General features: G+C 43.5%; 1 protein-coding gene across 1 annotated transcript in view; it reads right to left on the bottom strand.

The window, feature by feature from the left end:
- pacrg (PARK2 co-regulated) overlaps nt 1–13003 on the bottom strand; it is a 113992-nt gene that overhangs the window by 96337 nt on the left and 4652 nt on the right. The window contains exon 2 of the mRNA XM_053632387.1: nt 119–253. Coding sequence (XP_053488362.1) covers nt 119–253 — 135 coding nt within the window. The remainder of the gene's footprint in view (nt 1–118; nt 254–13003) is intronic.

Raw genomic sequence — 13003 nt, 5'->3', positions numbered from 1 at the left:
GAGACATTTTTCATCCCTTTCTGAAAGCACTTTAGAATAAATCAAATAGCTACAGTACGTAAGCTACACTTTCGACCGGAGTGTCCTCCCGTCTGCTGGATTTGAGAGAGTACGGTACCTTCCAGGCGATGCGATTGCCCTTGCTGTCGTGCTCCAGCGCAATGGGGAAATCTCCACGTTCGTAGAACTTCCGAAAAGACGTAGGTCTGGCTGGACGCTCTTTGAAAGCTCCGGCTGCGGGAGGACCCTCCACCTAACCAGAAAGAGAGCGGTGCAATTAATTCCTCACATTCTGGATTATTATTATTATTATTATTATTATTATTATTATCATTATTATCATTATATTACTATATTACATTCTCTATCATCTTTGTATAACTGCCTTTAGAGAAGACACTAGAAGTAAACAGGCCAAGCAGTGTCCAAATCAAAGTACAAATTACACTATGGAATAAATGACAGAAATGTTGGTCTTGTGTAGTTTAAGCGCAGAAGAGACGGCATTTATGTCCAGTATGCCGAACACAGCGGTTTTATAATAGTAACACAGAGTCACGGATAGGTAGTAGATCACTGCCTATAATACAGTATGCAATATGGCATATACAACGCTTGAGTGGAAGTTTGTGTTTGACGGTTTTGGCACTGAGACTCGGGCTCCATCACAGGAATGGAGATGGATGTGTTACACTTAACCCAGTACACTGTAGAGCTACAGGGCACAATTCTTCCAGACTACCTGCGTAGGAGCTCCAGAGGCAATAGTCATTACTGAATGCGATCCTATCACTGCTGAAGGAGTCTACTCAGTCTGTCAGAACACACACTCACACTCACACACACACACACACACACACACACGTAGACAGTTCTACGGTGTTCCACGTGGACAGACTCTAGTAGCCCAGGGCAATGCTGCGAGCTCTGCTATTGTAGTCTTGCTGGTGCGGGATGCGTTATACAAAACGCACACCCACGCACACACGCACGCACACACGCACGCACACACGCACGCACACACACTACTATCAGAGCTGTTTAGGATTGGATCTCACAATCATAGGCAGGATCTTTGCACTTTACGTGACCAGTAATGACATGAGACTCTGGCTGTAAAATGTTAACCCCGTACTACAGCATCAACAGGGATGCAAACTTTTGCACTTTGTCTATTCTTTCTAATCACAATTCTTTCTAGATTTTTCTTCTTCACAAAACACTTGACACTGGAGACTCCTTCCATCCATCCATTTTCCATACCACTTATCCTACACAGGGTTATGGGGGAGTCTGGAGCCTATCCCAGGTAACCCCCAACCCCCAGAGGTGCGAGGCAAACGAAGACTTATCATATCAACGATTATACAGTTTATACACATTTATTTTTAGGCGTAGGTTTTGCACAGTATCCGCCATTCGAATGAATAGAAAGACTAACATTAGAATGAGTGATGTCATGTGAGGACTGAACTACTCACATATTGTCAGAGCTGCTGTTCTTGAAAATGAATCAACGCCATCTGACCAATCAGTTTCAAGAATTCAACATGGCTGAGGTATAAACTGTCCTAACGAGCTCATTAAACTGAATTCAGACGGCGCTTTCCTGGTTTTCAAGAAACTCTCTCTCTGGGAGAGAGATCCGCTGATGGATGCTTACTGATGCCAGCTCAGGTGGTCTGCATTTCCATTTGTAACTTCGTTTAGGGTTTCCTTCCAAACCGACCCTCTTTCTATCATTCTATCTCTCCGTCGCTCTCACTTTAAAATTCATTTCATGCCTGGCGCTATAGTGGATGAGCTGCGGGATGCATTGCCTGTTTGTTGAAGCGGCGGCAGAGGCAGACTGGAGCAGAGCTTATTCTCTCTCTCTCTCTCTCTCTCTCTCTCTCTCTCTCTCACGCCATCACTGCCTTCCTTCCTTCATCTTCTTCCTCTCTCTTTCACTCCCTGCCTGTTTTTTTAACCTCTCTCACCGTCTAACTCCATATTCCTCTTATATTTTCAGTTGAGTGATTATGAAAATCTTTAGCCACCGCATGTGTGTGTGTGTGTGTGTGTGTGTGTGTGTGTGTGTGTGTGGTGCTGGTGACCCACCCCGGTTATCAGCTCAGGCTGCTCTGATAAGGTCAGGCTGAGCATCGCCACAAGCAACCCAATTACCTCTCTTTATTCATAGGGCATTCACACACAGATGCACACATTCACCCGTGCACACACACACACACACACACACACACACACACTCGTGAAAGGCAGGCTGTTTGCCCTGAGGATTTACTCACGGCCTACTCGTCAAAACAGAGCGAGCCAAGTGTCAGTATGTGAATTTACATATCCTCACACACTGCTGCATTAACGCTGCTGCTCGCTCCGGTTTAAATCCCGATTCTAGTTTAATCAGTCGTAATGGGGAAAAGTTAGAGAATGAGCGTTCTACATTAATCAAGCTCTGAATAAAAGTCAAAAGCCTTGAATGATGCTTTAAATAAGTCCATCAACCTTTAAATAGTCTACCTCCGCTAAACAAACTAGTGCTGTGTCCCAACGCGCGTACTTGGGTATTATCCTAGGCTTTATTATTGAGTACTAACACTAACTGCTTTTCCTTTTACAGTTAGAGTTTTCATGTTAAAAACTTTCCATGTCGCATTTAAACCTACAGAAAGGTCTGTTTTGAGGACCCATTTTCTGGAGTTTCTAGATTAGTACATACTTTTAGGTCAAAGTTTTTAGATTTTGAGAAGTAGCTCATGACAGCAATCACGACGACGGCAGAAACAGAGAAACAAGCGCGTCCGTGTGCACGAAATCGCTAGAAATTTGACAGTTCGACTCGGAAACGTGACAGACCGAAATGTTTTGGCTCGGACGTGCCGTCTAGTGGATGACGTGTTTAATCCACGTTTAACGTGTATGAATAATGGTGCTGCTCGCACTGCTGCTGTTTCTGCTCACGCACGCAGTCACGTGTCGAGTATAAACCAGGCTCCTCTGCTTCACGCCGAGCCGTATCGCACCGCTCCGGTGTGGATTATATTTACTATAAGAACACACACACACACACGCACGCACACACACACACACACACACACACACACTTTCTCTCCCTGCATCACCTCCACAGCCAGCTGAGGGCAGAACAGTGAAGAGCACATTTTCCTTTTACAACACTGTTGCAATCAAACCTCTTCAGAACGGTGTTGGGTGTAACTCTTGCTTTTTCATCCACACTCTCTCTCTCATACACACACACACACACACACACACACACACACACATCAGGAGGGAAATTACAAGCAAAAAGGTCAAATGTGTGAGCTCGTGCAGGGATAATGCTTTAAATCAAGGAGTTGCTGTGGATTAGAAACAGAGTGAACCCACGCTAAATCAAATTCTCCCATTCTCTTTCTGACACCTCATTCTCCTCTACTACCCTTAAAAGTGCCTGTGTGTGTGTGTGTGTGTGTGTGTGTCTGAGAGAGAGAGAGAGAGTGTTACATGACCAGCAGGGAGTAAGTAAACGCAGACAGGAGAGCTGCGCATGCAGAGAACACAAAAACCCTCTGATTTATAAACACTGAGCCAGGCAGTGACACACATACGTACATGTGCGCTTGTGTGTGTGTGTGTGTGTGTGTGTGTGTGTGAGTGAATGTGTCATCTGTTTCTCACAGAGATTGTCCTGATTTTCACCCTCCTACTTACCCACTCGAAAGTGCCTTCGTCTTTGCTGCACTGCTGCGCAATGACAAAACAGGTGGCACTGTTCTCCTGTCTCTCGTTCTCTCTTACACACACACACACACACACACACACACAGCCGTACTGCAACATCGCTCTGTTCTACAAATGATTCACACAGAGAGCAAAGCTTCAGGAGACACTAAGGAAGGGGAGGAACGAGAGAGAGGGAGTGGAAGGTCTGGATCTCGCCCTGCTGCTCGATCTCTCATCTCGTCTATGTTTTTATTTTCTGCCACCTTGAGTGCTGCATTTTCCTCCAAATGCTCCAGAGTGCACAAAGCACAGCACCTCACCTTTTCACTAACACAGCGTTCCAGCTATTCTTCACACTTACTTCTACACATGCTCCCTGGGAAACCTGCCTTCTCCTGGATTGTCTCAGGGACACTCTACCTCTGACTTGATATTTTTTTGCCGTGTGTCACTCAAAGTCCACCATGCTAATCACGGGTACGCATTCCAAGCATAACAGTTGCCATGGTTTCACTAGAAGCATTTGGCTAGTGCAGTGCGGTCAAGCTTACACCAAAAAGTGTTGGTTCATTTACGATAACATCAGCTCTGACATTTGCGCTTCACGAAATTCGTTACTCGACATGCAGCTTTAATCGCTGTTTGATGTGGTTATTGTTGATATAGCATTTTTGGAAGGAGTCTCCAGTGTCGGCACTTTGTAAACAGTTAGAGTAAAGCTTTCCAGCACTGCAAACTTTTCAGGATGGAGGACTTTGCGGTTTCTGGTCTCCTAGTAACAGTGACAAGCTAGGTTTTATCCCCCATCTTATTAACAGAAAGAGAGAGCAAAAAAGAGATCCTGGTGAGGGCATGGCACGAATAACAGGAACTAACGTGTTTCACGAAGGTTCCACAACATTAAATGTAACTATAAATGGTTAAAAAGCATGAAGTGTCGTTCTTTTATAAGTTAAAAATTGGAATTCTTGCCATATTGCTGCGGTATCAAACGAATAAAAGCCTTCAGGACGTGACGGTATAGGAACACGATCAATGCTGAGGTTCAGCCGCATCACACCACCCTGTTGTGGATAATTAATAATAAAACAGCATGGTTTGTTGTTTTATACTTTATCCTAAAGGGTTCTTCAGTCTATTATCTAGGGGAATCCTTAAAGCATAGAGTTTACTTTGTTGAACCCTACAGCAAAGAGGTTTTTTTTTCCACAGAAGGTTCTGGAATTATAGAGCCAATAGTCTCTTAAGTGGCACAACAGAAGAGACCAACTCTATAGTTGGAGGTTCAATGCTACACCCATCCATGGCCCAGACCAAAGACAACCATGACCATGCTCTCTGGGTGGGAGGGGCTTACTCTCTCTCTCTCTCTCTCTCTCTCTCTCTCTCTCTCTCTCCTCTGTCAATCACAGAGACACCAGCCAATCATGGTCTTCTCTGAGATCGTGTATGCGGAAGAGGGTAGATAGCACGAGATTGTTACGCGGCACCTTCACGCAGCACGGGCAACACTTTGAAAAGATGTGGTTGACTGGCCTCATGTGTCGCGGAGGAAGCCTTTGTTAGACTCCACCCTTCCTGGTTGGTAGCTGTTGTATGATGGGAAGAGCTGGGTGGAAATGGGCCAAGAACACATAAGGGTGACAATGGGAAGGAAAAGAGATTTATAGAACCAAAAACCTTCCAAAGAACCCATTAGGAATCTTCTTAAAATGATTTTTATGAACTTGATCTTCGCTGAGAGGCCAATCGGAAACAGAACCCAAAATTACCACTAGGACAAACGGAGAGATGGTCTGATATCTAGAAAAATCCGGAAGGACAAAGACGTCAGTCAAGAGCAGCGTGTGGCAGAGTCTAGTGCAGTTTATTGTGGCTGTAATAAAGAGAGAGATAGAGAGGGTCACAACATCCTAAAAGACCCTAGGCTAGAAAGAAAGAGAGAGAGAGAGAGAGAGAGAGAGAGAGAGTAAGAAAGAGACAGAGAGAGAGAGAGAGAGAGAGAGAGAGAGAGAGAGAGAGAGGAGATCAGTACGGTTATTAAATAAAGGAGAAGTGGCAGATAGAGTGAACTCTATTATGCTACGCTCTAGCTAGTTAGAAAGTTAGCTTTCCCAATGATGGAATAAAACACAAGCTAGTTGGAATTCGAGCAGTCCAATTTTGTTCATAATAAATCCACAGTGTGAATATTTATGATGTAAAACAACCACTGCTTTTTATTCCTCACTTCTGCCTGTGGAAAGCACGTGCGGGCACACACACACACACACACACACACACACACACACACACACACATAATGAGGTATGGGTCATGCAAAAACCAGGGAAAACCTCCACGGTCTTCCCACACATTGTTAGAATATGAACTGAGATTAATTAGAATAATTAACTAGGCTAATTAAGTGCACAGGGCACCGCAGGTTTCTGCATGTACAGCACATTGCGTTTTCAAACGGCATTCGCAGAACTGGGCATTACTGCGACCGGTTTGACCTCGGTGGGATTTTTCTTAGTTGGAAGAAGGAAGGAGGGATAGAAGAGGACTCCGGCAGCTTCACACACACCGCACACGTTCATACAGCACTCAGGCTTAAAGGGAATATGAACGACGTGCATGTTAATTTTTAGAATTAACAGCTGTACATGAGCCAAAATGGATTTTATTTCACTTTGGTTAATGGTTTTCTACATGATAGTCATGCCGATATGATTTTAACCCTTGCTTCATCTCTACTAAAAAGAGAGGGATGCAGCGGTGCTTTAGTCCTTTGGTTTGTCCAGCATTCTCACATCCTCATCTGTACACTCTGCTCAAACAGATCGGCGTCCAAAGCTTCAAATTTCATGCTAATACCACCGTGAAAGGCATCGTGTTTGCTGCTAGTGTGTGAGGGTTTTTTTGCTAGTTATTTAGAGATAGCAACGGCTGAGGAAGTCCAAAATTAACAAGCCCAAGTGCTTAAGGCCACAATGATCACAGAACTGGATGAAATAAAAGTCACTGTTACGTGACAAAATAAGAATTTATAGAAATGTCGCCCCATCGTTCAGGCTTTACGTTCTGGTCTTTTCATACGAGTGCTGATAAATTGTATCTACAAAGGATTATTATTTTATTGTTCTCTGGTTTGGATTAAGTCCTTCATTTCTAAACACAGCCCCTCTTTGTGACCTTATGCCAAAAGGTCGTGTCAGCTTTATGGCAGGTACGCTTTTATTGATTATTGGGGACACAGAATGACAATAGCCACTTGTGTGTGTATTGATGTGAAGGAAACGCATGTGTGTGTGTGTCTGTGTGTGTGTGTAAGGGCTATTGATCTGCTTTCTGTGCTTTCTGCCATTTCTATCCTCCTCTTGTGCACCACAAGTCTGCCTTTCCTTGATCTGCAACGTGTGAAATCCTTCGGATGCAAGGTACAGAACGTTCACAAAGTCACCAGAAGACACACTGATGCTTACGTGAGTAAAAATTCCCTGCGTCATTTCACGTATTATTGCTGCCGAAAGCATTTCGAGAAGTTAACATTCACGAATGAAATGGCTCCTTAAACTGTGAGGTCCGTGCTTTCTTTTCTCAGAAAATAATCAATATCGCATTGATGTTTTCCCATTCAGCTCAACTGATTGGGAGCAGTTTTATCTTTAGAATGGCTTCAGTGTTGCATATTGATCGTTGTTGTGTCCGCCTCTCTCTATCCACTATTGACAAAGCCATCCAATCATACTTTCCTAAGCTGCCTGTCTGGATAGAGCAACAATCCAATCCTGATCTGTGCTCAGACACTGTGTAGAGGAGTCATCTGGAGCAATGCTGTCTCTCCTGCCAATCACAGTAATCAATCAAAGTGGCTGAAAGAGTCACAAAACCGTCCATTCAGTGTTTTAATTAGTGCATCCTTGCAGGTAATTAACAGATATAAATGGAGAGCTGTGCATTATCAGTACACATGATTGTAATTCTATATCACGGGGGGGGGTTTGGGGTTGAAGCAAATGGTCACAAAGCTCCTCCTCCCTCATGCAAGGAGTTGTGGGTAATATTAAAATAAAGCTGAAAAAGTGTGCACAGATCCACACTGTAGGAAATTTGTAGACCATCCGGGTACGTTTGGGATCGTCATTTCAACATACTACGATTTAGAAGGTACTAATTCTCATCTCGGATACTATTTAGTATGGATAGTATGCCAATTGGGACGTATGGTGCGACACTTTGATTCCTTTCCTTCCTCACTTCTTATTTACTCCCTCTTAGGAAGCAAGGAAAGGAATCAAGAACAAACATACTTACAAAAAGAAATAGTTCGTGCTCACTGAAGTATTACTCTCAAGCGACTTTAGTGAATTCACTTACTGATGGTGTGTTTCCCAGCTGTATTTACTGTATAATGGATCTGCTTATACACAACCGTGACGACACACTAAATCATCCTTTATTAAAACCATATCAGACATGTTCATGACACGCTTAATACAGTTCTTTGGCCACCAATGCACCAATACACAGTAGTATAGTGGGATTGAACTGTCTGTTTGCTGTGACAGCAGAACACCATGCACCACACGCCCAAAAGACCACATGCTCCTCGCCAAACTGCCGCCACTTCAGCACCGCTGCTGTAGACAGCCGGGAAGCAAGTTCGCTACAAGTGATGAGCTCGGTGATGAAGCACGTCTGGCAGCGGATAATCACCGCAGCCGTTTTCTCGCTCTGCTTCACACCACAAGGATAAAAGGACGGCGTGTGCAGAGAGACGTGAGTAGTTGCTGGCGTAATACTGACAATGCTTCTCCTCTGTATTTCTTCCGTAGAGACAGATGACGGACCAGTCACACTGCCGACTATACGGGCCGAGGATCATGCCACTCGCGCCACTCCCAAAAGCGCCAGCTGCTTCACAGTGACTCGTTCAGGTGCCACCCCTCTACCATGACGACCACCGCCCTCATTTCCGCCTGCCGGAATGGTTCTAGCCACTCGACTAGACCCAAAGCTACCACCAGCCCTCCGTTCTCCACTCCCTTCCCCTGCTAGGGTTTTTCAACTGCACAGCTGCCTCTGTGTGTCTGCGTTCTGCGCCGTCAATACATCGGGAAGTCCATAAATGGCAACCAATACTATGACTTTACCTTAGAGAAAACTTCACCATATCAACAGTTAGACATTTTTCTTTGGTCTAGAACAACACAATTTTTAATCCATTCATTATTAGTCTTAGATTACGTGGAGTTTTCATACGACATACACTCATACAACACATGTGGAGTGTTCATACGACAACATATAGCTGGTACTATAGGAAGAATAATGAGCACATTAACATAAACCTGTGATTTGAAAATGAAAATTTAAATCAACACCATCTGAATCAGTCAGATTCAAGAAGTCAGCTGTGCTGAGGTACGAGCAGGCTTATCGGGTAAAGTGCTGCTCCAGTAAAATCAGCTTGTCTCCCCAAACCATGACTGAGAGAATGTGAAGGTGAAGTGCTTTAAAAGTGCTCAGAAACTGCTTAAGAACTCTGCTTATCCATGAACCTTAAAAGGTGTTTAATCAGAACAAACATTTGTAATGCAAGAAGTTCAGCTGTATGACGCATTTAGTTTCTGAAGTGTTACAGGAACATGTAAGGGCATGGAGTTTGGAATAAATTATAAAACTTTTGGAAAAGAGCAATCAAAATCAGTCCTCCTTTCACTCACCAAGCATACGGACCACTTTGGTATTTGCAAACAAAAAGAGATGCACGCACACCCTGGTTGCAAAAAGACCCATGTAGCCACAACCTGATGAAGAATCTATCAGTTTTATTTAGGAATCGGACTGACATTCGCTAAAATGTTATCCACTTATCATTACCGCTAAACCCGCTACACTAACACTTTTAAATGGCGTAACTCCAGAAGATCCTTACGGCTTGGTGCCTTGTCAGTGGCTCAGTGATGCTAAGCGGTAACCTAGTCTGCAATGGCTGGATATTTTATGCACATCTCATAGAAACTCTGAGTGTTTATCCAAGAGAGAACCTGATGGCATACTAGTCTCTTCATGCTTACAACTTGTGTTATTTGCGGCCACGTTCAAGACGTACTGCTGTACGCTTACAACATCGTAAATAAAGTTGAACAAAGTTTGCTAGCTAAACAGGTCCATTACAGGCAACCCTCCGTAAGAACCTGACCTAACTATCTAGCCTTAGATAGCTAGTTTCTTGATGTAGATTTTAGGTGAACTACGTAGGCGATATAAATTAAAGTAATGTAAATTGGGCGTGTTAGATATTGTCCTCAGAGAACTGTCACAGATGTAGAAAAAAATCTACTAGACAAGAAAGCTTTCAAGGCTTTCGTATGATTTATCTTTACGAGAACTTGGGAACACTAACCCTGCCCATCACCTTAATCATAACTATTTCTTCAAACAAGCTGTCGTGCAAATCCTTACAAGTCTGCATTCATGTCAGCAAGCTTGGAAAAATGTCAAACTATATCTCATTAAGACATTGAACTGACTATTCTTGCCAGATTCCTTGTCATTCACAGATCCACCATGTTTTTTTCCCCATTAAAGGGTCTGAGTTACAGGCAGCTGTCATGCTTTTGCAGTGAACCAAGACCATATGAGTGACCAGGATTGCTTTAGCTCTGGGTTCTTTTCTGAGCTCTGAGGAATACCTTTTTCACACATAGTAGAAACCCTTGTTCACGATTACTGCAACAAATGAAAGAGGACCTTATGAGGGCTGGAGACCAGTGGTATATAATGAGAGAACATTTGTGTTATGGTAAAATATCCGACAGTGGTGTGGTGTGACGCAGCCCTGTGCGCAGTGGAGTTACTGTTACCACTCTGAAGTTAATTATTTTTCTATAACAGCATGTCACAGAGTGTTCTATCACTCTTATACCATAGCAATATGATATTATTAATTATTATATTAATAATTAACGGTATTGCTTATCTCACGGACCTGTTTCCGGCACACACATTACGATTTTATGACATTGATTTAATACGAACATTACCCTTTTGAAGTTCTTGCTTTACGGTCAGTCTATAGACAGCTTCACCTCAGACAGCACCAGCACATGATAAAGTAGATATGTACCGAGTAGCGGCCGTACACCTGGGCTTTTCTGTGATTACTGTGAGTACAGGTGAGTCACGCAGCACCATCAGCCTATTGTTGTAATTGTTTCGCTGTGAAACGCTCAGAAATTAGATCATCAATTATCCACACGGGCTGCTGTGTATTGTTTTGTTTGTGATACAAACAAATCCACTGACAGATTTTCAGCCTGTTAGAAAGTCCATTAGGAGGCTGAAAAGTGAAAGTTCACCGCTTTCAACTCATTTTTTTCTGGCCATTTAGTCAGAGGCAGAGAACGCTCTAATGGAACTACGGTGCCTCTAGTGTTCCTGCTATCGCTTAGTTATTGTAAAAGCCCTTCACTTTGTTTTATTGCCGTTCTGTGCTGTGATTCTCCTCCTGCTCTATAAATTAGGCTCCAGTTTATCTCTGGAGCAAAACTCGCCCCTGTTGTTTCTCCCAAACAGCTGGTGCAGAAAGAGTAGGGCTTATGACCTTGTATGCAAATTTCTAGCAAATTCAGGGGCTGTATCCAGAGTTGCTGATTTGGGAGTTGGTCCAAAAAAGTCCAAAAGTTACGTCTGTACTTATGCAGGGGAAGTTTTCCGAGTGCGCCACTGATATTACGCGAATTGTACTTCGTGTCTCAGTAGCGTACATTAGTTCTCAGCCTTCTTGACCTCCTCGACCTTTCGGCATCCTTCCAAACATTCAAACACAAGACTTTCCAGTCCACCCTCGTGAGTCATGGGATTCATGGCACAGCATGGCCATGCTTTGCTTCTTACTAGACAGATGGTCATATCAGGTGACATGGAGGGATCAACTTCATCTCCACTGGTGTCCCAAGGTTTAGTGGTGGTTCCTCTTCTGTTCCCCCTCTATATCCTCACTCTCTCATGTGAGGTCATATCCTTACATGAGTTTTCATACCTGTACTATGTCAGTCAACTGATCCTCTCCTCCCTCAGACACTCATGGAGCTCAGCATGTTTGGCAGACATCTCATCAGTGATGGCAGCTCACCAGCTGAAACTAAGTCCCATATATTTCCATATAAATATACATACATACAGAGAGAGAGAGAGAGATGCATCTCTATGTGAAGATCTTGTGATCTGACTTGGCAACATTCAGATCACACCATGTGAAAGTGCATGCAGCCGTGGGGTAGTTCTGGACAACCATTCCTGTCTCACATCACTAACCTCACTCAGACTCTGGTTTCTCCTTTACAACATTGGAAGGACCCGGCCATTTCTATCCACAGGGGCCACTCAGGTGCTTGTTCTGTCCCTTGTCATCTTGAAATTGGACTACTGTAACTTGCTCCTGGCAGGTCTACACTTTCATGTTAAAAGACCCCTGCAACTGATCCACAATGCAGCTGCGACGCTGTTTTCAACCTCCCCAAGTTCTCCAACGTCATTCCATTGCTTCAACATCAAGTCCACTGGCTTCCTGTAGCCAACTGCATCAAATTTAATAAACGGATGCTTACATACAAAGTCAATAATAGGCCTGTGCCCACCTACCTACATACCTACACCTCTGTACAGATATGTACACCTACATATATCACATGTCACTCTGGAGGTGTGACTGGACTCACCATCGCCTCAAGCTTCAAAGAGGAAAGACATCAAGACTCTTCTCTGTCTGAACAGCTGAATCACTGGTGGCCTTCATATGAGGACTAAACACCTACAGTGTCCTCCACTAATATTGGCACCCTTGGTAAATTTGAGCCAAGAAGGCTGTGAAAAACTGTCTTTATTGTTTAACCTTTTGATCTTTTGTTTAAAAAAAAAAATAGAAAAATACTCTGCTCTCATGATTTTCAAACAATTGCAAACAAAACAGGTTTAACAAAAAAAAAACTCTGTTAAATATAGGTGTGCAGCAATTATTTAGTCAGTACTTTGTGCTAGCTCCCTTTGCCAAGATAACAGCTCTGAGTCTTCTCCTATAAGGCCTGATGAGGTTGGAGAATACATGGCGAGGGAGCTGAGACCCTATATTAGTCCAATATTAGTCCAATATTAGTCCAGTATCAGAGGAGGGCACTGTACCTCTTCACTGTACCGCTTCATTTTGTGTGTTTACTTTCATGTTGTTCTAAACTCCTCCAATAAGCTTTTAATTGATGGTATTAATAGTCCCTGACCTAGTAAACTACCA

The sequence above is a fragment of the Ictalurus furcatus genome, chromosome 9, assembly GCF_023375685.1.
Source record: "Ictalurus furcatus strain D&B chromosome 9, Billie_1.0, whole genome shotgun sequence".
Classification (NCBI taxonomy): Eukaryota; Metazoa; Chordata; class Actinopteri; order Siluriformes; family Ictaluridae; genus Ictalurus; species Ictalurus furcatus.
Note: the sequence above shows the minus strand (reverse complement) of the source record. Positions and strands in the feature narration are given on the sequence as shown.